The 25,699-nt window shown below is 33.9% G+C and overlaps 1 protein-coding gene across 2 annotated transcripts in view; it reads right to left on the bottom strand.

The window, feature by feature from the left end:
- Positions 1-25,340, bottom strand: part of Nectin3 (nectin cell adhesion molecule 3) — a 139,863-nt gene extending 114,523 nt beyond the window's left edge. For both annotated transcript variants that reach the window (XM_076867241.2, XM_076867240.2), the window contains exon 1: positions 25,171-25,340. In XM_076867241.2, the coding sequence (XP_076723356.2) occupies positions 25,171-25,330 (160 nt within the window). In that variant the 5' untranslated portion in view covers positions 25,331-25,340. The remainder of the gene's footprint in view (positions 1-25,170) is intronic.
- Between the last annotated feature and the right edge of the window lie 359 nt (positions 25,341-25,699).

Consider the following 25,699-nt stretch of genomic DNA (forward strand, 5'->3'; position numbering starts at 1 on the left):
AAGAGGGTGGAATAAAAAAGCATGAACTTGGAGCTGGGTTTGTGGCTCAGCGGCAGAGAGCTCACGTAGCATGTTCAAGGCCCTGGGTTTAAGCCTCAGCACCACATAAAAATAATTAAATAAAATAAAGGTATTGTGTCCAACCAGAACTTTGAAAAAAAAAAAAAAAAAAAAAAAGCATGAACTTTCCAGCCCAGACCAACCTGTACTCTAGAAACACAGATCTTTAAATTATTACTTATGTGAATCTGGTACTTGAGCCTAGAACTATTATCACCTAACTAAGCAAGTTTTAATTAAAAAGTCAAAGAGACTACTCAAACATGGTACAGGCACTGAGCAGAAGAAGGAATTACCAGAATTGTTTGAAGTCAGATACTAAAACCTGATTCTGTAGTCTCACCAAACTGCATGGTTATGTGATCCTTCCAGCCCAACCCCAGCATCACAAGCAGTTGGGAGGTATGTGCAAAGAATATGTAGAGCTTCACGGGTCTAGAGTTGATTTTGCAAGGCTGGGAAAACTGAAAAACCATAGGGCAAATGATTAGGGTACATACATAGCACATATTAAGAGCTCAAATATTTAAGGAATTTCATTCATAGAATATTAACTACTATATACTGTAAGGTAGAAAATAGTATAGTAGCCTGACACCTCTAAGGCTGAGAATCTAAAAGAGAAAATACAGATACCAGAAAATATATGTTATAGGCAGAATAACTGTATAAATTGTTCTATAAGCCAAAACAGTTTAAGAATGAAAGTAGCCTAGAAGAACATTATTAATTGTAGAAGAACATTATCAATAATTATGCTGGAATAAGATTTGTAGTCCTAGACATTCCAAGGCAAACTGGGACATATCACCTTATAAGCTAAGGATACAAAATTAAAAAGAAATGGGAGAGGAAATGAGAGAGGTGTGTAGAATAAGAAAAACTACATCTTGAAAGTGAAATTTTCCTTTAGCTAAGCCACAAATTGTGATTCTAATTTTATCTGTGTAATTTATGTGGGAGAATAGTGATGTGTAAGCTAGATCATAGTAGACTGGGTTTTGTTTTTGTCTTTCCAAGGCAAAGAGTGAGCACTAAAGGGCATGTAGTGTGCGGGGGCCGGGAGGAAGAAACAGAAAAGGCAAGCAGTTTGTAGATAACAGAAAAAAAAAATTCAAGTATAGGTAACAAAGTAATAAGAGATGATGTCACAAAGGCAATTTTTAAATTGAGTTTTTAAAGATATACTGTTTTTCCCCCAACTAACGTTGATTTAACAACAAGAGAGGAGGCATCCTCCTTATACATCAAGAGCTTTAAAGTATAGTCAGAGAAACTGTAAATAAGAAAGAAAGGAGACAGGAAATTGTGCAGGTTGAAATTACAGGAAGTCAAAAAATTTGCAGCATGGTAGGAAAATTCATCTAGCATCTCATATGCATTCTCTACCACTACCAGGGGAAAAAGCACAAATGCAGAAAACGAAATTGGTAGATAAGATCCTGTGACCGTGATCTTATTTGGAAAAAGGATCTTTGCAGTTATAATTAAGCTAAAAGTCTCAGGATATCACCCTGGATCACCCAGGTGAGCTGAAACCCAATGGCAAGTGTCTTTATAAGAGACATAAAAAGGAGAAAGCAATGTGAAGACAGAATGAGTCAATGAAGTTATGCAGTCACAAATCAAGGTAAAGCTACCAGAAACCACAAGAACAAAGAGAGAAAAATTTCCCCTATAATTTCTGGCAGGAATGTAGATGGCCCTGCCAATATCTTAATTTTGGAGATCTTCAGTCTAGAAATGTGAAAAAATAAATTTGCTTTAAGGCAACAAGCATATGGTAGTTTGTCACAAAAACCCTAGGAAACTAATACAGAAAACTACTGGCCAAAACAAGAAAAGGGACAATCTGAATAAAAATAGTTAGGATGTTTAGACTTGTAGACAGCTCAAAAGTCCCAGAATCACTATTAATTTAGTAGTATTTTCTCTTCTCTGCTCCAAATCCAGAGAATAAATTCTGGATTAAGACCAAAGAAGCAGAACTAAAAACCCAATTGATAGGAATCTATCAGATTCCTCATGTATAGAAGAAAGAATCAGGACTAGAAAGTGGTTTTCAAATTGTTCTCCATGTCCACTTCTAATAACATAAACTCATCACCCTTTGATGAGCAAAAAGATTATAAGAGGATTTCAAAGGAGATGACTTGAAGCACCTATCAGAGTAGCTTCACTTTTCTATACACAAAATTGTTTTGAAGAAAGGGAGGGAAAGGGGAATGAGGCTGAAAATTACCAAGTTAGATGTCTAGAATCCTTTTTAGCACTATGTGGCAATTTGTTTCTTCTGCATTCTAGACCAAAAATGGTTCAAAGTAGACCCTGAAAAGTTATACTATCATCCAACCACACTATTTTCTTCCACCACAAATTCCACAAAGCATGTCAACAGCAAATGATCATCATAATTTGAAACTGGTTAAACACTTGAATACAGCATACAGTATTATAAAAAATTACTTTTTTATTTTTAAAGTCAATTTTTCACTATTTTTTTCACCCACATCTCTAAAATATAGGGATGTGGGTGCTCTATACATATGTCAACTTGTTTGTTATTCCTGATGGCATGAGTGATAGTGTGTAACTCTATGACCCGTGACCTTTAAGGCTACAATGATAATATTCCACTAATTCCTTCTGGTAAGATCAAGATTACATCAGAATGAAAACTTGTGGAATAGATAACAGAGGCTTATATGAAGCCTCAAAGAAGACAGTCTTTTAGGTATTCAAGAGTCAATATAACAAGTCTAAATTTATGCTATTTTTGAAAAGGCCTAGTGCCTTGAGTGGCTTCAGAGAACTTAGATTTGGGGAAGGTTCGTACCATTAACTAGTAAAAGTGAGTCACTGAGTCAACTATTTGAAAACAAAATGGTTTTTGCTAAATATCTCTACTTTCCTTCTAGGAGTATAAAATTTGGGTATATACTAAGCAGGGAATGTCTTTATAACTGACTCCCAGTAAAAATTCGGTGGACATAGTTATGCAGTCACAAGTCAAGGTAAAGCTACCAGAAACCAGGGTAGAAACTTTCACAAAGACTGTAACAACTTGTTCCTGGGGGAATTCACTGCATCCTGTGTGACTCTGGGAGAGGACTCTGGAAATTTATGCCCGGTTTTCCCCTGACTGCCTTATGACTCTTTGCTTATAGTGCCTGTATCCTTTTGCTGTAATAAATCACAGCATTGAGTATTATGATATGCTGAGTCCCAAAGAATTACTGAATCTGAGGATTTTTGAGACCTTTCAACCTGTCTTTTAAGAAAGAGACCATTCAAAGAGCTCTTTCTTTATAGCACTGAGGAAAAGTATAACACACACAGGCAAGAAGCAATACAAAAAAGATTCAATGTGAAAAACTAGGAAAACCTTAAACCTTTTCCACTTGTATTTTCCTTTTCATATATGTATGCAAGTTATGATGAGTTAAGTTTTTTTAAAACTATGCTTATGGATAAAATATTGAAAAAGTAAAAGTCCACTATTATAAAATAATCAAATATATGTAAAATAAAGTGTAAGTGATAAACTATTCAAAGCTTGATTGTTTTTTTCTTTCTTATATAGTATATAAAATCATAATCTCGTTTTAATCAATGACAGCTTATATTTGATGAAATACAGTAATTGTCACCATTTGATATTCTAAAGAAATATATCAAAAACAAATAAGAAGGTAATACAGTTATTACTCAAAATACTGAGTAACAATAGAAAAAACTGTTTATATTGTCACTATACTCTATGCACTAAATATTTAACACATTTTATTTACATGAATCAATATTTATAATTCTAAGTTTCTAGAATAGCATTAACATAGACATTTTCCATTTCATCTGGAATGGAAAACTACCATTTAAGAGACCCATAGAACACATATTACTTAAATTCTAATCTTGTGCAGGAATATCTTTGAAATTCCTTTACACTATGAAGATGTGTGCATTATTGCTTCTGAGCTCCAAATATGCCCTTCTGCATATGCTATGCAATAAATGAAATTTCTTTAAGTATCTCTCCTTTAATGTGGATCAGTATTAGGCCCTCTCAGGAGATGGTGCAAAAGGGACAACAAAAGAAAAGGCTATTAGAATTAAGAGTTCAACAGGGTTACAGGAAACAAAATGAATGAACAAAATTGAGTTGCAATTCTATAAACCAGCAATGAACAATCTGAAAAATAAAATTAAAAAGATAATTCCACTGATAACACCAACAAAGTAAAAGCTTTTACAAAACAGTGTTAAAGAAAACCCAAATAAATGAAAAGATATTCCAGATATCCCATGTTTAGAAATGAAACAACATACCACTATTAAAATGTCAATAATCTACAAACTGATCTACAGATTCAAAACAATCTCTATAAAATTCAACCTCAGATACTTATGAAAAGTAAAGGGACTAAGCTAGCAAAACACACTTAAAAAAAATAACAAAGTTAGAAGAAGACTAACACTTTCCAACTTCAAAACTCTGCAAAACCATGGTAATAAAACTACCATGCAGCAAAACAGTAATATAATAAGAAGGAAGATATGAATCAATAGAATAGTAAAGAGTCAAGAAATAAAGCATTGTGTTTAAGATCAATTGATTTTCAATAAGAATATCAAGTCAATTCAATAGAGAATGAATAATCATTTCAACAAATAAATTTAGCACAAACTAGATATTCACATTAAAAAAATGAAGATGGAGCCCCCCTTCCTCATTCTATTAAAAAAATCAAAATAAATCACAAACATAACTATATGAGCTAAAACTATAAATCTCCTAAAAGAAAATATAGTACAAAATCTATATGAACTTCGTTAGGCAAAGCCTTCTTACCATGACACAAGAAGCATAAAAAACTAAGAATTTAAAAAGAGATAAGTTGGACATAGTGAAAATTAAAATATTTTGTGCTACACTGGACATCAGAAAGTGAATACAACCTACAGAATGAAATAAAATACTTGCAGATAACATATCTAAGGTACTTTTATATAGAATATTTTTGTTAAAAAAAAAAAACTCTTACAATTCAATTATAAAAATTAACAAACCCCAACTGAAACATCGGCAGAGAATGTGAACAAATATGTTTTCAAAGAAACTATTATATGTAGCCAATAATAAAAATTATCAGGGAAAGGCAAATGACTTTATACCAACTGTGATGACTATAATCAAAAAGACAGACTAATAATTAAGTTTTGAAGAATGTAGAGAATCCTATACAACGCTGGTGGGAATATAAAACTATAAACCTTTGGAAAATAGTCCAGTGGTTCCTCAAAAGGTTAATACACAGTTAGAAAAGAACTAAGAAATTTGAACCCAGGGTAAATTCCAAAGTGAAATAAAAATATAAGGCCACATAAAAAATTTGTACATGCATGTTTATAGCATATGTAGTATGAAATCTTTATGAACTTCCTTTATTTATAATAATCAAAAGCAGAAATAACCAAATGTCTATTCATAATAATCAGATATTATGACCTAGATAAATATGATTCAGCCACACAATATTATTAAAATTTTTAAAAATGAAGTACTGATATATGTCACAACATGGATGAACCTTGAAAACACTAAACTGTGTGAAGTAAAACCAGATACAAAAGACTGTATTTTATGAGAGCATTTACATGAAACACTAGAATAGGTAAATCTGGGGTTGTGGCTTAGCGGTAAAGTGCTCACCTAGCGCATGCAAGGCCCTGGGTTTGATCCTTAGCACCACATAAAAATAAATAAATAAAATAAAGGTATTGTGTCGAACTACAACTAAAAAAATAAACAAACATTTAAAACAAAAAAAGAATAGGTAAATCTATAAAGACATACTAAATCAGTAGCAGCCTAGGGTTAAGACTCAAGATGCTTTTTTTAGAGGACTTATAAAATTGACTATAGTGATAGCTGCATAACTGTGAATATGTTAAAAACCACTAAATCATACACTTTATCAATGAATTGTACAGTATGTGAATTATATATATTATGTGTGTGTGTGTGTGTGTGTGTTTGTGTATGGGGGGGGCAAGCACGTGTCAAGCACTCGCTCTACCACTAAGCATAATCCCAGCCCTATTATTTTAAAAGAAAGAGAGAAATTTCCAACAAAAATCAGATTTATACTAAAGAAAATACAAAGAATGCTCGTCAGGAAGAAGAAAATGAATTCCATATGGAAACTTTAATTTATCATGAAGAAGGAAGAACCAATGAAATGATGATGATGCAGAAAAGGGAAATACATAAAGGAAATAAACATCTATTATATAAAAGAATAAAAATGCCTTATGTATACACATACACAATAGTACTAAGGATGGAACAGGGATAAAGTGTTTCATAGTGCCTATATTCTTTGAGAAATAACATATATGTACAGTCAGCCTTCCAGATCCAAGGAATCTACATCTGTAGATTCAAACAAATGCTATGAAATTTGAAAATATTTGGAAACAAAACTGTACTAAAAATGTACGCATTTCTTTCTGCCTTTATTCCCTAAACAAAACTGTACAAGTACTATTCACAAAGCATTTATATTATATAAAGGAATTATAAAAGTATCTAGAGATAATTTAAAAGTAGTCAGGCACAGTGGCACACACCTGTAATCCCAACAACTCAGGAATCTGAGGCAGGAGGATCCCAAGTTCAAAATCAGGCTCAGCAACTTAACAAAACCCTAAGCAACTTAGTGTGACCCATTTTAAAATATAAATAAATAAATAAATAAATAAAGGCTGGGGATGTGACTCAGTGGTTAAGCACCCCAGGTTCAAAAAAAAATTAAATCAAAGTGCATGTGAGTACACGTAGGCCAACACTATGCCTTTTTATAAAAGGAACATGAGAATTTGCACATATTAGTTTCTGAAGGGTGGGATAGAGTACTGGTATCCTTTCTTCTATTTCAAAGACCCTCTCTCTAGAATTATTATATCTTATATTCTCTAGAGTAGCCACAAAGTGAACAGAATAAGAATATAACACCTACAATTTTAAAAGAGGGAATGAAAATTAAAATAATACTAAGGAAAACAATGAATGAATGAATGAATGAATAGCAAAAAGAAGGACAAATGGAAAACAAAATTTCCGATGGTACAGTTAAACTAATATACTTATATATAATTATATAATTATATACCAAATACAAGACAAAGTCTACAAGACAAAATTTCTAAAACTACATTCTGCTAATGCAAATTAAAAATATACTGAGATTGCTTTTCACTCCAGTCAGAATAGCAATTATCAATAAAATAAGCAACAATAAATGTTGGAGAGGATGTGGGGGAAAAGGTTTACTCATACATTGCTGTAGGACTGAAAACTGGTGCAACTACTATGGAAAGCAGTATGGAGAGTCCTCAGAAAACCCAGACTGGAACCACCATTTGACTCAAGTTATCCCACTCCTTAGTATATACCCAAAGGTCTTAAAAATAAGCATACTACAGTGACATAACTACAATAATGTTTATAGCAGCTCAACACACAATAGCTAAGCTATGGAATCAACCTAGTTGCCTTTCAATTGATGAACAGATAAAGAAAATGAGGTATATATACACAATGGAACATTATTCAGCCATAAAGATTACAATGAAATTATGGCACTTGACAATAAATAGATGGAACTGGAGATCATCATGCTGGGTGAAATAAGCCAATCTCAAAAAACCCAAGGCCAAATATCCTCTCTGATATATGGATGCTAAACCACAATAAGGGTAGGCAGAGAATAGAAGTACTTTATATTAGACAAAGGGGAATGTAGGGAAGGTAAGGGGGAGGGGAATAAGAAAGACAGTAGAATGAATCAGACATTATTTTCCTGTGTTCATATATGAATACATGACCAGTGTAACTCCACATCATGTAGGACAAGAATGGGAAGTTATACTTCATATATGTATAATATGTCAAAATACATTCTACTGTCATAACTAAAAAGAATAAAAAAATTAATATTAGTTTTAGGTAAAGTTGGATATTAAATGTCAAACTTGATATTAATCTAGAAACAGGTATAACATGTGAAAGAACATAATTTTGAACAATGTAATTGCTAATAAAAGAGTCTGAAAATTGGGGACTAGAGTTGTGGCTCAGTGGTAGAGTGTTTGCCTAAGCATGTGTGAGGCCCTGGGTTCCATCCTCATCACCACATATGAATAAATACAGTGAAAAATCCACTGGCAACTAAAAAATATTTTTTTAAAAAAGTCTCAGAACTGAAAAAAAAATACATTCTGCTTATAAAGAAACATGCCTTAAGTTTAAAACAAAGAAAAGTTGAAAGGTCAGGAAAACAAAAAATTACAAATGTTAACTAAAACAATGGTAAATGTAGCTATACTAGAATCAAAGTATCTTTACAGCAAAAAGTAATGCTAGAAATAGAGGGCAATTCAGTAATGATAAAAGAATCAAATCTTGGGGAGAAATAACAGATTTGATTATACTTCATAATCTAATCTCAAACCACAAACTTAGAATTATAAATATTGATTCATGTAAATAAAATGTGTTAAATATTTAGTGCATAGAGTGTAGTGACAATATAAACAGTTTTTTCTATTGTTACTCAGTATTTTGAGTAATAACTGTATTACCTTCTTATTTGTTTTTGATATATTTCTTCAGAATATCAAATGGTGACAATTACTGTATTTCATCAAATATAAGCTGTCATTGATTAAAACGAGATTATGATTTTATATACTATATAAGAAAGAAAAAAACAATCAAGCTTTGAATAGTTTATCACTTACACTTTATTTTACATATATTTGATTATTTTATAATAGTGGACTTTTACTTTTTCAAATTACGCAAACCCACATTATGGTAAATGATTTTAATACACTTCTTATAATTAATTATACCAGAAAATAAAAATCAGACAAGATTTGAACAACAAAACCAACTTAATCTAATTGAAGTATACACACAGAAAGAGCAAGTATGTTCACGCACATGAACTAGCACAAACGCAATATCCCACTGCTCCCAAAAAGAGCAATGTCCATTCTTTTCAAGTGTACATAAAATTGCCAAAATTGAATGCAGAGGAGTCCCCAAGACTGAAATCACACATAGAGCAAATTCCTTAATACAATGTAATTAAGCTAGAAATAAAAATAACTTATCCCCATCTTCCCCTCATGTTAAGCAATAAATTTCAAAACAATCAAAAAAACTCATATGAAAAAGGTTAGAATGTTTTGAATTGAATACACATGGGAGTATACAAAGTCAAACATAAAATCTGAGTGTGTGTGTGTGTTTGTGTGTGTATATACATATATGTATATATGTATGTGTGTGTGTATATATATACACGTGTGTGTGTGGATGGATAGATAGATAGATAGATAGATAGGCTGAATTGAGAAAAAAGTGAAAATCAGTAATCTAACCACATATTTCAAGAACTAAAAAAAAAAAAAAAAGAGTAAGAAGTACCCTCCCCTCAAAAGAGTAGTGAAAATAAAACAAAAATTAAAAGAAAATAATGTAAAACAGAAAATAAGAATCAACAAGTTAAAGGGGGGTTCTTTGAAAAGTCTGATAAAATAAACTGGAAAAGACTGACTCAGAAAACAATAAAAGGCACAAAATGCCAATAGAAGAAATGAAAAACTATGGAATGACTATGATTCTCCTATAAAGATAATAAAAGGTCTGGGGAAGTAGATCAGTGGCAGAGCATATGCTCAGGGCCCTGGGTCCAATCCCTAGTACTGCAAAACAAGACATGCTCTATAAAAATAAGTTTATTATAAACAATTTCATGTCAACAGATATGAAATTATAAAATTAATAAATTTCTACAAAAATGTCATGTGCCAAAACTGATATGATAAATCTGACTAGTATTATATTTATTAAAAAGTTGAATCTTCAACTAAAAGCCTTCCTATTTAAAAAAAGAAAAGAAAAAAGAAAAAAATGAAAAAATTCCAGGCCAAATGGCTCTGCCTATGAATTCTACCAGTTAAAGAAAAACAAATAAATAAAACCAATCAAACTATTATAGTAGAAAAAGATACTAGAATTTTTTAATATTTATTTTTTAGTTTTTTTAGATGGACAAAATATCTTTATTTTTTTATGTGGTGCTAAGGATCGAACCCAGTGCCTGATGCATGATAGACCATTTGAAATGCATGAGAAACATTACAGAAGATTTTAGTATTGCTTTAATCATTTCATCTGTAGGTGGAAAAATCCTATGTTCTAACAGAAGGAAACTTGTGCCTCACAAATGAGTGTATGATTTAACTCTGAGTTTATGGCTTCATGTAGTAAGTGTCTCACCTTTCTAAAACCTAGTTCATGCTTTTTTTTTTTTTTGGCTACTGGGATTGAACTCAGGTACACTTAACAATAGAATTTTTTAATGAGTCCTGCATCACCTTAATACCAAAACTTGGCAAAAGCATTAAGGAAGGAAAATTATAGGCCAGTATAATTTATAAACATAAATGGAAAAAATAACAAATTCAATCCAGTAATATTATTCAAGAAATACAATAATAGTTTAATGTTTTAAGAATGTAATTCACATTATAAAAGGAGAAATATCTTATGATTATCTTTTAAATAAAGTGTTTAATAAAATTAAACACCCACATTCATGATAAAAATTCTTAACAAATTAGGAAAACTAGTAATGCAAACAGCCTCAATCTAATAAAAACTGTTCTATTAAAAAAATAGCAAAATATCATATTTCATTCTGAAATGTTGAACAATTTTTTTTTTAATCTGAGATAAAAATGAGACAATGCTTGCAGTCACTATATGAAGTCAATATCATACTTGAGGTCTTCATACAAAAAGGCTAAGTAAAAGAAAAAAGTATAAAGATTGGAGAAAAATAGGCTTTAATTATTCACAGATGTATGACAGTACAGATGGAAAAATCCAAAAAAACCTACAAGGAATTAAAAACAAATCATGTTTAAGAAATATCCTTAGATATATGTGAAAAACAACTATCTTTTTATTTGCCTGCAAACAACAACAGCATCAAATAACAAAATAGATCTGTAATTCAAATGATTAAATTTAATCTACAGTTATACTTATGTAAGATTTTAATACACAAAAAGCTAATTCGTTTTTTTAAGAAAATCTAAGTAAACAGAGATTAACCAAGTTCACAAATTAGAAGACATGCTTTATTATAAAGATGTCAATTCAGTTGACATAACTACATAGATTTAATGTATTACCAGTAAAAGTTCAAGTGGCCTTTTTGTGCAAATTGATAAAATGCTACTAAAATTTATATGAAAAGGGACCAAGACTAATAATAATAAGCACAATAAATTCTGCCAAATAAATAGACTTAATCTACCCAATATCAGGATATAAAACCATATGAAACACTATGATATTTGTGTGAAGAAAGAAAAAAATGATCCAATGGAACTGAGTCAAAAAAAATAAGGTCACACATACAGGACTACTTGATTTATTAAAGGCAGCACTGCACAGCAGAGGTTTTTTTTTCCCATGAATGGAAATAAATAGTTGGCTGGATGGTAAATAAAACAATTTGGAGCCCACCACATATAATTACAATAATTAATTCTAATGTAGTATCCTACCCTAAAGGCAAAATAGGAAACTTTCTAAGAGAAAAGTTTCAAGGTAGTGTGTTAAATATAAATTTTGTAGACAAGAAACAAAGAAACAACTGCAAAGAAAAACATGGGTTTTGACTAAATGAGTAAGACATTAAGGAACTTCTGTTCATCAGGACACAATTAATAGAGTGAAAAGTACAACTTGGAAGATATTTGCAATACATATAACAAAGGATTCATACTTAGGCACACATAAACAATTTCTACAAATCCAAAAGACAACTCAACTGAATAAAAAGGACAAGAGAATGAACAGACACTACAGAAATGAGAATATTCAAATAAATCTCAGGCCTCAATTATTAAGAAAATGCAAATTAACACCACAATGATACACCATTACAAACTGACCAGAATGGTTAAAAGAAATATACTGGTATCACAAAGGGCTGGTGAGGATATAGAGCAAATGAAATTCTTAATACCCTATCGGTGGAAGTATAAATTGTTATACACACCTTCAAAAGCAAACCATACAAAATATGAACAATTCCACCACCAAGACAGGTACAATGAAGTTCACAGCAGTACTATTCATGAAAGTCTTAAAGTGGCAGGCACAGTGGTGCCCACCTGTAATCCCAGCAGCTCAGAAGACTGACGCAGGAAGATCACAAGTTCAAAGCCAGCCTCAACAATTTAGCGAGGCCCTATGCAACTCAATGAGAACCTGTCTCTCAGTAAAGTGTAAAAAAACACTAGGGATATGCCTTAGTGGTAAAAACCCCTGGATTTTATTCCTGGTACAAAAAAAAAAAAAAAGTAAAAACATTCCAAATGTCTGTCCAACATTAAAACTGATGAATCTCATGAAATATTCATGGAACCAAATACTGTACAGTATATTTTAAAAAAAGAACTACTGTTGAACAACATGGATGGATCTAATAATTTCAGCAAAGTATTGTATAAAGTTCAAGCACAATTAAAACGAATTTGTGATGTTAAGAGAATTATGGTAATTTCCAAAGGAAGATTTATGATGGAAAATGAATGTGAGAGGGACTTCTGGAGAACTGATTTTTTTTTTTTAACCAGGGTCATCATTTGATGGATATATTCTCCTTCTTCATCCAACTGCACAATTATGTATATGTCAATAAAGAAGTTTTAATATTTCATGAATCTGTCTCAAATCTTATTCAAACCAGCTTATATCTCATCATTTTTTTTTTGAAATGTTGTATTTATCTGGTACTCTGACTTAAATTAAACCCCAAATCTCAGCTTACAGTGAGAAAATAAAGTCATCACCCTTTTTTATGAAATGAACTCTGTCCACCCAAAAACATGTTGAAGCCCTGACTCCTACTACCAATGAATATGACCTTATTGGGATAAGAATTTCTGCAGATGTAACTAAGATGATGGAACTGTAGGGTGAATGAACCCTAATCCAATATGGCTGGTTTTGCTTATAAGAGGATAATGCCATGATAAACATAAAGGGAGTGTCATGTGACAACAGAGGCAGATACTGTAGTAAGACAAATGCAAGCAAAAAACATCAAACATTGACAGTGGCCACCAGGATCTATGAAGAGGCAAGAAAAGATTCTATCCAGAGTTTTAGAGGGAACATGGCCCTACTGACACTTGGTTTCTGACTTCTAGACTCCAGAACTATAAGACAATACATTTCTGTTATTTTAAGCTACCTTATTTGTGGTACTTTGTTCTGGCATCCTGAGAAAACTAATACAACCTTCTACAATACCTAATTCTTTTTTCAACCTCTATCAAAAGGCACTTGGTACTGACTCTATATTGTACTTCCTTTAATACGTAAGTACAATTAATTTCCAGGAACATGTTATTTTTTATCAGCTAATTAATGAATATTTTATCCTTTCACAAATACCAAGAATAATGTCCCACAGACTCAGTGCTTGATTAAGCTTGATTAAATATTAACAGCTACCAGCACAAACTTATTGTTATGAGTTGAACTTCTACTGACTACTAAATTTATTTATCAAGTTTCTTGGATGATTTCTCTCCTCTCTGCCTCTCTGTGATAATTTCTCCAATCAAAATACAGGTCTCAACCCCTACCCACCAATACCCATACCCTGTTCCCTTCCCAGGTTTCATTATCCTTTCCTTCTCTTCCTCTTCTTCTTTTTCTCTCTACTGTGTCCTCTCCTAACGCCTCATCCAATCCAAATACCTCAATCCTGATAATTCCCAATTTCACTTCCTAACTCCTACTCTGGCTTCCAACTATAGCTCCAAAACAAGTCACAAAAGCACAATTTAAAAGCCTCCAAAAGTTTTCATGGCACGGTGCCACATGCCTATAATCCCAGCATCTTGGGGGGCTAAAGCAGAGGATCAGAGAGTTCAAAGCCAGCCTCAAAGACTTAGCAAGATGCTAAGCAAATCAGTGAGACCCTGTGTCTAAAGTAAAAAATGCAAAACAAAAGGCGGGGAGGCTGGTAACGTGACTGTGCCCTTAGTTAAGTACCCCTGAATTCAATCCTGGGTACCAAAAAAAAAAAAAAAAAGCCTCCAAAATTTCACTAATTAGTCAATTTATTCACCATCCTTTCCTAATCATTTAAGAGAGAAACCCAAATTAATTCTTATTTAACTCCTTCTCACTCGCAACAACATCCAAATGCCATGTAATCAACCTCTGAGATCCATTCTTACCTTCAAATCCCTCTCTACCATATTGCCACTTATTTGTGTAATCCTCTATTCCCATGGTTCATTGCAATGGTTTTCCTTTTTTGCCTGTTGCCCAACTAACATTGCTGCCAGAGCTACACAATATTCTCAAATCACCATTTCCTCAATAGTTACTTGTCTTCAAAAGCTTCTCATTGCTCACTGCCTCCAGAGTAAACACCTCAGCCAAAAAAAAAAAAAAAAAAAAAGGCAAGCCATGACTTTCCTCCATGAAGCTCACACTTAAAAACCAAGGAACACTAAATTTCTTGGAGTCCTCATCCCAGTGGACTTTTCAACTTGTAATGTGTTCCTTGTTTTTCACTGAACTTACCTCAAAAATATAAATCTAAACTCTTCCTTCAAGTTTCAGTCACAAGATTAGCTGCTCTTTAAATTTTCTCCCATCCTCAGTTAAACTGTTCCTTACTCCTTAGTCTATAATCCCACAACACTTATACTTCTAAAATAAATGAGATCATTTTCCCTTACATTTCTGTTAGTTGTATTTGTAAGAGTCCTTTACTGCATTTTCACAGCAATTCTGTGACAGAAGTATTACTTAGCTAATTTTATAGTGGATGAAACAGGCAGAGAAGTAACTGGATTTAAATTCATCCCCCACCCCTAAAATTTTACATTTCTTATGGGCAAATACTTCAAGGGACCTAACAGAGTCCTCCTGAGTAAAAGATGCTTTGTGTTTTAAATATTACCTCTTTACTTTTGGAAATGGCCCTGTTTTGCCTTTTTGAATTCTATATATTCTTGAAAACAGTTCCAAAGTTTTCTCTCTTCTAATTGGCTTTCCTTTGTTCTGGAAGACCTTACTGTCTTTTAAAAAGCTGTGTCATACCACTTGTATGCTGTTACAAATACACACACACACAAACACACACACACTTAATATATACATATATACAGACACATTTTTTTCTAACACACCATTAGCTTCACCATTTTTTTCTAGCACACCATTAGTTTTACCAATAATAAAGCTTTTTTTATCAGCTTCAGAGCAGCTACTATACCTTTTTCTACCATGGTTTCCTTTATACTGCCTGGCAACATGGTTCACACTCTGTCACCTGTTTCTCGACTAATGATCAGTAGAACTCAATCTATACCCAGCACTATTTTCTATGTCCTTTATTTTTTGGATAATAGATCAACTCTTGTGATTGACTAAACTTCACCATATTTTTACAGTAAACATTACTCAATTCATTCCTGAAATTTAAAGCTTGGAGGTCAATGACAGAACTCTAATCATCTCATGGGAGACAAATCTACAGAACTACTATTTTATATGACTGTAGAGGGCAGCAAAGCAACAGCAGTATTCTCAGAGAAAAACATTTCTTTTTCTTAGGGAACTTTAGATTTGTATTTATATTTTAACATGTTGTCAGGATTAAAGCTTTATGAGGACAAAAGATTTTGCTGTACACAAATTTCACCAGCTACTTATATATTTAAACATTTTCATTGTCAACTATTACATACAATGAAAATTCATCAATGTCCAGATACATATAGAAAATTAGTTTGACAAACAATGTATGGCTTTAAAATACCCACCATAATTGATGACTCCTTTAAAAATCTAAAATTTGAAAATACTTTCTTATTGAAAAATATAAAATTAATCTACTTTCCTAATTTTATTTTCTCAAATACAGAAAATAATGTCAATAGTCTAACTAGACAGTGTTATTTAGTGATAAGAACAGATGACCTGGGCTGGGGTTGTGGCTCATTGGTAGAGTGGTTGCCTAGCACACGTGAGGCCCTGGGTTCGATCCTCAGCACCACATAAAAATGAAGTAAAGATATTGTGTTCACCTACAACTAAAATATATATATTTTTTAAAAGATGTCTTCATTAACATTGCTAATTCCAACCTTGATATACCTTGTTTTAGTTATTCAAAAATTAGTCAACTGTAGGATCTATACCAACTTTAAAAGTAAAAAAAAAAAAAATGAATCCTTTGCCATTATACTAATATACAAAAACAAAATAGAAGGCAACAACTTGAAAAAAACAGATCCCTACTGTTCTCTGTGTGTGTATGTTACTAGGGACTCAGTACTTTACATCTCAGACTTTTAAAATTTTTTTATTGGTATGGGATCTCACTAAGTTGCCAAGGCTGGCCTCAAACTTACAATCCTCCTGCCTCAGAGTCCCTAGTTGCTGTGATTATAGGCATGTACCACTATGTCAGGCTCCTTATTATTATTTTAATACTGAAGTTCAATCTGTTTGTGAACTAGACAAACTGCATCATTAGATGATCAAAGATTCACAATTTCAACATTGTTTATAAGAATGGGGAAGCTATCATAAATGTTGATATTGAATACAACTACATCATTTGCATGTTTCTTAGTTTTGTGTCAGTAATTTTTCATCTCCTTTAACAAGCAGAACTGCAGAGATTTAGCATGGCTGTTACAGCCTTTAACATAAACCAACTCATGAATTAGTAAAAAATGCTGCTCTGACATTGTAGCTCTACATACTTAACAAGGATAGAACTATTAACTAACTATATACCTTCTCCTACTTAAATCTCGTCAGGAAAAAAAAATGGTTAACAAGAATTTTTTCTAATTTTGTATTTGAAATAAAAGAGCTAGCACAACTCTAAGCATGTTTAAAAACTAGGCAATTTACTGTCACAGTCAGTATCAAGTTGAACTTACAGCCAATTTAAATCAAATTAGTAGACATTTGTAAAATCCTAATCTGGCTCACAGTGCTATGATTTAATTATAAATATTATTAATAAACTTCAAATACAACCATCTAAAATATTTTAATGACAAACCTGTCATGGGTAACTCACAGAAATAGTTACTATATGAAAGTAATCTTGCCATAATTTATGAATACTAACATTTCATAATATTTTTGTTTTCCCTCTTAACTGAAATAATTTAGAAGAGTCAAGCACACTCATAATTATAATGTTCTCAAACACTGAGTTGAAGCCATAGCTCTGTACACCTATTTTTGTATTTGCCCAGTGGTGTTTTCAAGTCTTTCCTAATAGCAGCACTGGTATATCTCCATTAAAAGATCACTAGTTATCTTAAATGTATCCACTTTATTCCTAAAACTAAAATCTAGAATGAAATTTGCCATACATAAATAAAATACTTCTCACAGAAGTTGTGTGAACTATATACATACTTGGTTAAATAATGCAAAACTGATTTTGCAACATTAAAGAAACTTGTATTCTTCCTAAATGGTCAATACTGCAGACACTTCAGATTCAAAATGGGTAAGATGATAACAAAAAAGAAGAAATTAAAGAGGGCAGACAGAATTTTTTTTTTAAGGAAAAACCAGTATAGTGCTATTTCAAGTAAAATATTGAAGATTATCAGTTTATACCTAAAATTTAAAATATGCATGCTTCCAAGACAGAAATAATATCAAGATGGCCTACCTAGCTGGGTACAGTGGTAGCAGCTCAGAAGGCTGAGGCAGGAGGATGGCGAGTTAAAAGCCAGCCTTAGCAAAATCAAGTCGCTAAGCAACTCAATGAGATCCTGTCTCTAAATAAAATACAAAATAGTGCTGGGGATGTAGAGCTCAGTGGTTGTGTGTCCCTGAGTTCAACCCCTGGTATCAGAAAAAAGAAAAAAAAAGACATACCTAACAATGCTTCCCATAGTGTTATACATAGTACAGCTTCTGCAACACGTCAGTAGGTATTACACACACACACACACACACACACACACGATTTTCAATTAAAGTAAAATATTAATCTCATATACCATTAATAAATTAGTGCATATTATGACTTTCTAAGGATCAGTTTTTCCCATTCCCAAATATATTCAATTATGGTACCATAATTCGCCACATAATTGTTCCAGATTTTATGCCAATTTTTTATGAAAAAGTGGTAACTATTATGTGAGGCTCTTTAAAAACTGTGCCAGTATTACTTAAAATACATTTATTACTAAACTGGTGCAAGGGCAGGATACTTGGAATACTCAGGAATATACATTAATGTGGTTGTGACAATTATGTGATGAAATACGGAACTTTCTTCCAAAAACTTATTTTCTAAGACTAGTGTACTGTGGAAGTACTTTGACAAACATTGTCCCATACCTCAAAGAGTAAAAAAAAAAATGGAGAGAATATGCAATGCTCACTGTGTGCAAGATGTGCTGAGGGAAATCAATCTTACGCCATGCGCTTCAGAATTTGACTAGCTAGGAAGGAAGAGCAATGTCATTCCAGGCCTTATGAATAGGACTGGAAAAGAGCATAATCAACTTCAAAGACAATAAATACTTGATACTTAACACTGACCAAAGTGGTATTCAACATTCACAATACACTTGACTACTGGATATACTATATGGCTAGTCCAAATTGAAATGATCTGTAAAGTGTAAAATATCCACAGGATTGCAAAACCTTCATATGAAAGAAAACATAAAACATCTAAATTTTTAATGTCAATTAAATGCTGAAATTATATTTTAGTTATATTAAGCATACTAGGATTAATTTCATTTGATTCTTTTTTTTACATTTTTAATGCGGCATTAGAAAAACAAAATTATGTGGTTCCCACTGTATTTCTATTGTATAATGCTAGTATAAACTAAACTTGATTTTGCTACTAACCTCACAAAATAAAGAAATTTGAGTATCAACTACAGGGCAAACACATGCAGAAACAAAATTGTGAATAAAATGGTGGAGTGTAGTTATTTTAAAAGTATGATCATATCTGGTGAAATATTAAATAAAAATGCTGTCAAAATAGAACAGTTTGGGGGAAAGAATCATCTGAAAATGTATCTCAAAATACATCTCTACTCCTCAACAGTCTTGCAAAAACTACTGATCCAATAAAACCATAGTGAAGCCTGGCACTGCTATTTTAAGGAAGATTCCCTAATATCTATGATTTAAATCTATCCATATACCTTATTTTTTTTTTTTGCTAACCTTGGTAATCTAAAAATAATGACTTATAGAGCTCCACACCTCCCCACTATTGTTGCTATTTTATTTCTTCTGAAGAAGCCTAGGCTGTGAACTTAAAGAGCTTCTACTAGGAGCAACGGTCAACCCATTTAAAATAAAAACATTTTTTTAAACCATGAAATTAAAGGAAGCCAAATAAAGTTTAAAAACATGCAAAATTATCGTAATTTTATCTATAGAATAACATATACAAAATACTTAAACCCACAGGCAAAAGTGTTGAAAACATACTGCCATTTTTCAGCTTTTTAATCCAATTATGAGCTGGTATGTTTTTATATGGCTCAAATTCCAATTTCTGAATATCTACTCACAATTTAACAGCTCTTCCCTTCTTAATTAGCAGAATGAATAGTAGGCAATCAACAGGCTTGCCAAAAAACAAACAAACAAAAAAAAAACTTTCAGTATGATGCATTAAAAAGACCAGATAAAATTAACATTTTATAAATTAACATTTTCTAAGAAAACTATAGTAACTACAATATACAGACATCTAGACTCATTGGACAAACTTTCTCTAAAATTCTAATGATGACCTACTACATTGTAAGTGAACCATTTAGGGGAAAAAAAAATCTAAAGTCAACTCTTGAAAAAGGCTAGCAACAAACTTTACTTAAATAAATGATTAAATTAGTACAAAAATAAAAAGTTCACTGAAATTCAGGAAAGGAATGTGTCCAAGAATTTAAAGGAATTTCTAAATATATAAGGTAATCAAAAATATGACGAGCTGGACGTGGTGGCACACACCTGTAATCCTAGCAGCTCAGAAAGCTGAAGCAGGAGGACGGAAAGTTCAAAGTTGGATTCAGCTAAAAGTGAGGTGCAAAGCAACTCAGTAAGACCCTATCTCTAAATAAAATACGAAACAGGGCTGGTGATGTGGCTCAGCAGTCTAGTGCCCCTGAGTTCAATCCCCAGTACCAAAAAAAAAAAAAAAAAAAAAAAAAAAAAGCATGACAGATCAAAAGTATGACAGATTAATGGTACCCAGATTTATAGATGAGTGTGTGCCACATGAGTGTGTGCTACATAAAATCATCTTTAACATTTCATTACAGATAGGAGGGTTACTTGATTTTATCCCACCATTTACATATTAATAATATTGTCACATTTTTTGCAGATCAAATAGTGTTTATTGTCAATTTTTATGAAAGCTTTCATAGAATACAGAATATGTCAAGAAATATTGACTAATTTTTTAACAGTAAATCATAGAATGTCAAAATACTATTTTTGGTAAGGATATCATAACTAGCTTCTTGTCAATAAATTTCAAATAACTGATGTTTTATTCCTCAACTCTACAGATACAAAATGTATCTGAGTTTCTGAGTCATTAAATTATAAATATATAAATATGTAGGAATGGGTTGAGCATCCCTAATGTAAAAATCTGAAATCTGCTCCAAAAATCAAAAACATCCTGAATACACATGATGCCACAAGTGGAAGATTCCACACTATGAAACTTTGTTTCATACACAAAATTATTTAAAACACTATATAAAATTATTTTCAGGTTATATGTATAAGGTATATAAAAAACATAAATGTATTCCATATTTTACCTTAGATTCCCAAAATACTTTATTATGCATATGAAAATATTCTAAACTCTAAAAAACAATCCAAAACACTTCTGGGCCAAAGCATTTGGAATAAGGGGGAAGGGGTATTCAGCCTGCCTAACAAGTATGTGTATATACATAATACACACAAAAGTGCCCCACACATTTCCAATGCTATAGAAAGGAAGATCAAAGGGGAACAAAATTGATCAAAGCATATTGTTATATTATGTTGAGGTACATATACCTAATTACAACACCCCAAAAAAATTTAAAACGAAGTTTTTATTCCTTTTACTTGCTTCTAAATTTGGTTCACTTTCTAATAATACATGTTTAGGATGTGGAAAGATTCATATAGGTAACAAATGTTGTTGGCCACAAACTGATGCTACCAGAAAATAGACAAAGTAGAAGTTAAATTATGACTCCCTTTTCAATCCCATATTTTCAATATAATCCTATTATTTCTAAGTGACTTTACAGAACTGCCAAAATCTTAAAAATGCACTCAACATCATTAAGGGAAGATTCAAATAGTTTCCATATAGAGAGACAATAAAATCAATTTGACTATATTCTAATATTTTTAAAATTGGTCATCAGTATACTTATCTGAAGTAAATTTAACAAATATTTTAAAAACACTGATTGGGCTATAAACTCCATACAAAAAGATGTAAAGTGTAAATACAGGTAGTCAATTAATGTGAAAGCTCAATTATTCAGGACAAGAAAGTAGAATTAAGAATCACCAATACCATGTCAGGTGCTCTGGCTCAAGCCTGTCATCCCAGTGACTCAGGAGGCTGAGGCAGGAGGATTGAGAATTGAAACCCAGCCTCAGCAAAAACAAGGCGCTAAGCAACTCACTGAGACATTGTCTCTAAATAAAAAAATACAAAATAGGACCGGAGATATGGCTCAGTGGTCAAGTGTCCCTGAGTTTAATCCCCAGTACCCAAAAACAAATTTTTTTTAAAAATCACCAATATCAGACAAGATTGTTTATGATGTGCTATGTAATAAATATCAACATTCTGTTTTATTTTATCCTTTCACTTAATTTTTTTAAAATGTTCCCTATTATCTTGGATCTTTCTATCATCTTCTAAGCATCCAACTTAAGACAAAACCTTGCTAAAAATGCAAACAAAGAACCATAGAATCCCAGGGTCAAAGGGACCTTATAAAAAGTCAAGTTGTCTATCTTCTTAGTCATCAATACCATATCCCTGCTAATATTCTCTACCTCTTAAGATAAATGTAGGAGAGAAAATTCAGATAAATCTGATAATCTATGAATTGATTATTTGCTTTTCCTTTGGGTACCAGGGATTGAACTCAGGGGCACTTGACCACTGAGGCACATCCCTAGTCCTATTTTGTATTTTATTAAAGACAGGGTGTTCTAACTGAGTTGCTTAGCACAAATTGCTTAGCTAAATTGCTGATGATGGCTTTGAACTCATGATCCTCCTGCCTCTGGAGCCACTGGGATTAGAGGCATGTGCCACAGTGCCCAGCCTATGAATTGATTATTTTCATCAAAATGAAACAGACTTTTAGAATTAAACAAATAAAGTCTTGTCAGTGACTTGTTGTAAACCTAGTCCACTTGACTTTATACCTAGGACTTTCTTAGACTTAAAAAAAAAAAAATGAAATGAAATCTGGTAATTTGTCAACCTGTAAATGTCTCATTTTAAAAGTTCAAATCTTCAAATAAGATAATGTATAACACAAAACAAATAGCATATCTGATATAAATTTTTATATTTTCAGAATATGAGGTTTACCAGTTGTGAGGGACATTTTTCCTAGTCAATCTAACATGATAACATTAACCATAACTAAGGCTATACTAAAAATAAGCAGTGTATCAAAAATAGCATGGAAAAGAAAGATCTAAGTATCATAAATAAAACAAAGCATTCTGAGTAACAAATCAGTAAACTCTTGAAAACCTAAAAACCTTAGCAACTCTAAAACTAGTTCTACTCAAACAGAAGTACATGCCAAATCTCCGAAGTAGTACTATACATGTTAGCACTACTAGCATTAGTAGTCAGATCAACAGGTTGTTAGATCAACAAATAGCTTGCAAGAATAAAATTCTATTTCCATACTTATTAAGTATCCCCAGGTCACAACAACTGTGTCCTATTCAAAGACTAAACTCTAAAATAAGAGTTTAATGGAAAAAACTTGTCACAAGGGTTCACAAATTAGGGTGTTATAACACTATAAGCCAAAAAAGGAAGCTCTTTAAATGAGCAGTGCACAGTAACACCAAGTGTCTATGACTACAACTACAAGCAGAGCTGACTCTTAAAAACTTCAATTTACACTTCCTCTAAATCACAGTCCACAAGTCTTAACTTCTGAAGTTTTTAGGCTCTAAAACAAAATATCAAGACCTCTAATAGCATATTATTGAACATATTTTTAAGAAACCAAGGTGCTCCTTCAAAAAATAACCAATTCATTTTTAAAACTGTGAAATTATTATGCAAATTATATATCCTATATCAGCTGTACATATTATTCATTCTTCCTTAACAAATGTACTTCTGTGGAGGTACATATATTCTTCCCATCATAAATATAAACTGAATAGTCAAGACAGTAAACTGTTAATGTCCTTTTCAACTATCCTGGAACTCAACTGTAAGCTTAGTGGAACATAAAAATATCACACAAATTCAATCAAGAATCTTATATCAACGTAAAGGAGTAATAGCTTTAAGATCTGCATCTTGGAACTAAACATATGAGGAGTGGCAAGAACACTAGACATTAGATAACACGTCATTTTTCATTACTACATTGTGTAAATCAGAAACTTTCATTACACTACTGATGGTGAATTGGTAATGAAAATTCTCAGCCTATGAGGGGCACTCAAATCTCATAACTTTGTCTACCTCATACCCATCTACCTTAACTCACCAAAACAGGTTTCTCTTCCTTTCACTTCACACTATCCAAGAAATTCCCACACATTTCTCCCCCTTTTAATAAATGTTGGTAAAGATTTGGCTGGAGATACACTAAAAACCAGTCTTTGATCAAGTGGGAAGTTCTGCCCATCACCTTACCTTCCTCACCAAGAAAGAGCTTTTGAATGAATAATGCCCTGCAGTATTTTTATATTACCCAAAGGCATTTTGCGCTAATCTCCAAAGACTAGTCGTCTTATTTTCCCAAATCACTGTAGTCCGTTAATTACTATTTAGGATTATTTTTCTTGCATAAAAAGCATTTTTTATATAATCCTTAAAAAGTAGGCCTCTAGTCTGAGATATTTGCGAACCGAACTTACAAAGAGACTAGACCAAAATGTGCCAGGAAAACTGTACTAAAACAAGGGAAAGACTAACATTATTAATAGGTATGGAGTTGTTTTGATTAAAACAGCCCAGCCAGCGATCGATGTAATCAAGTATTTAACATGTACGTCTCGGTCCTGGAGACAAACAGAATGTCCTAAAATAAGCAGGGGCAGACACGTCCCAAAACTGGAAGGCAGCGACCGACCTCAATCCGAGATGATCAGAGGCTGCCAGGGCAGAATAGGGCCCAAGGACCTAAGAAAACTGACTGTAAGGGATGCTGCGGCAGGGTGGGTTAAGATGGTGCCTTCTCCCGGGTGGAAGGCCATGAGAGGAGGACAGAAGGCTTCATTCCGTCGGACTCGGGTCCTTAGGGTTTCCGGGATCACAGCTCAAGTTTCACCAGGGGGAAAAATAGGAGGCGGCAAAACGTGCATCCCGGCATCTTAACCCCAGCCCAGAAGTCCGCGCTCTCCGCTGGCTTCCCGAAGAAGCTAGGAAGTAACGGTCCCCACAGCTCCGCGCACCAAGCACCGTCGCCGGCTCCGGCCATCAGCACTGAGACCCGCGCGGCCGCTAAGACGGACGGCGCTGCAATCGCCTGCCCGGCCCTTTCCGGGCCTCGCCCGGGGCGCGGCGAAAAGTTTCCAGCCAAAGTCCGCGGCACACGCTCGCGCACCCAACCGCCGAATACAACCGCCTCGCCGCGCCGGAAAGCGGCCCACGAGGGCCGGGCCGCCGCGCCGGGACCCTCGGTCGCGCCTCCCTCAGCCCGCGCCGACCGCGGTTCACCTACCACAGAGCCGGGAGAAGAGCAGCAGCGGGAAGAGCAGCAGCAGCAGCGGCGGTGGCGTCGGGGGCGGCAGCAGGAGCCCGGCCCCGGGGGGAGAAGCGGAGGAAAGTTGTGCTTTGCCGCCTCCGGGACACAGCGGGGCCGGCCCCGGGGTCCGCGCCATACCCCACCCTCCCCCCGGCCCGCTCTCCCGCCGGCCCCCCGGCTCCCCGGGCCCCGGCGCCTCAGGCTCTGGGTGGTGGCAGCAGCGGCCGCGGCGCGGCGGCGGCGGAAGGTCCGGCGCGCGTGTCCCTAACTCCCAGCTCTTGCGCCGTCGCCGCCGGCTGACACTCAGCCGAGCGCTCGCGGGTGCCTCGACTCCGCCGTCGCCGACGCCACTGCTGAGGTTGAAGCGGGAGCCGCCCGCCGCCGCCGCCGCCGCCACTCCCCTCCCCCCGGCACCCGCCCGCCTCGAACTCCTGGGAACTCGGAACGCACCACCCCGCCCTCGCGGGAGGGGGAGAGCAAGTCGACCCTCAAAAGCCGGCACCGG

The sequence above is a fragment of the Callospermophilus lateralis genome, chromosome 10, assembly GCF_048772815.1.
Source record: "Callospermophilus lateralis isolate mCalLat2 chromosome 10, mCalLat2.hap1, whole genome shotgun sequence".
Taxonomy (NCBI): Eukaryota; Metazoa; Chordata; class Mammalia; order Rodentia; family Sciuridae; genus Callospermophilus; species Callospermophilus lateralis.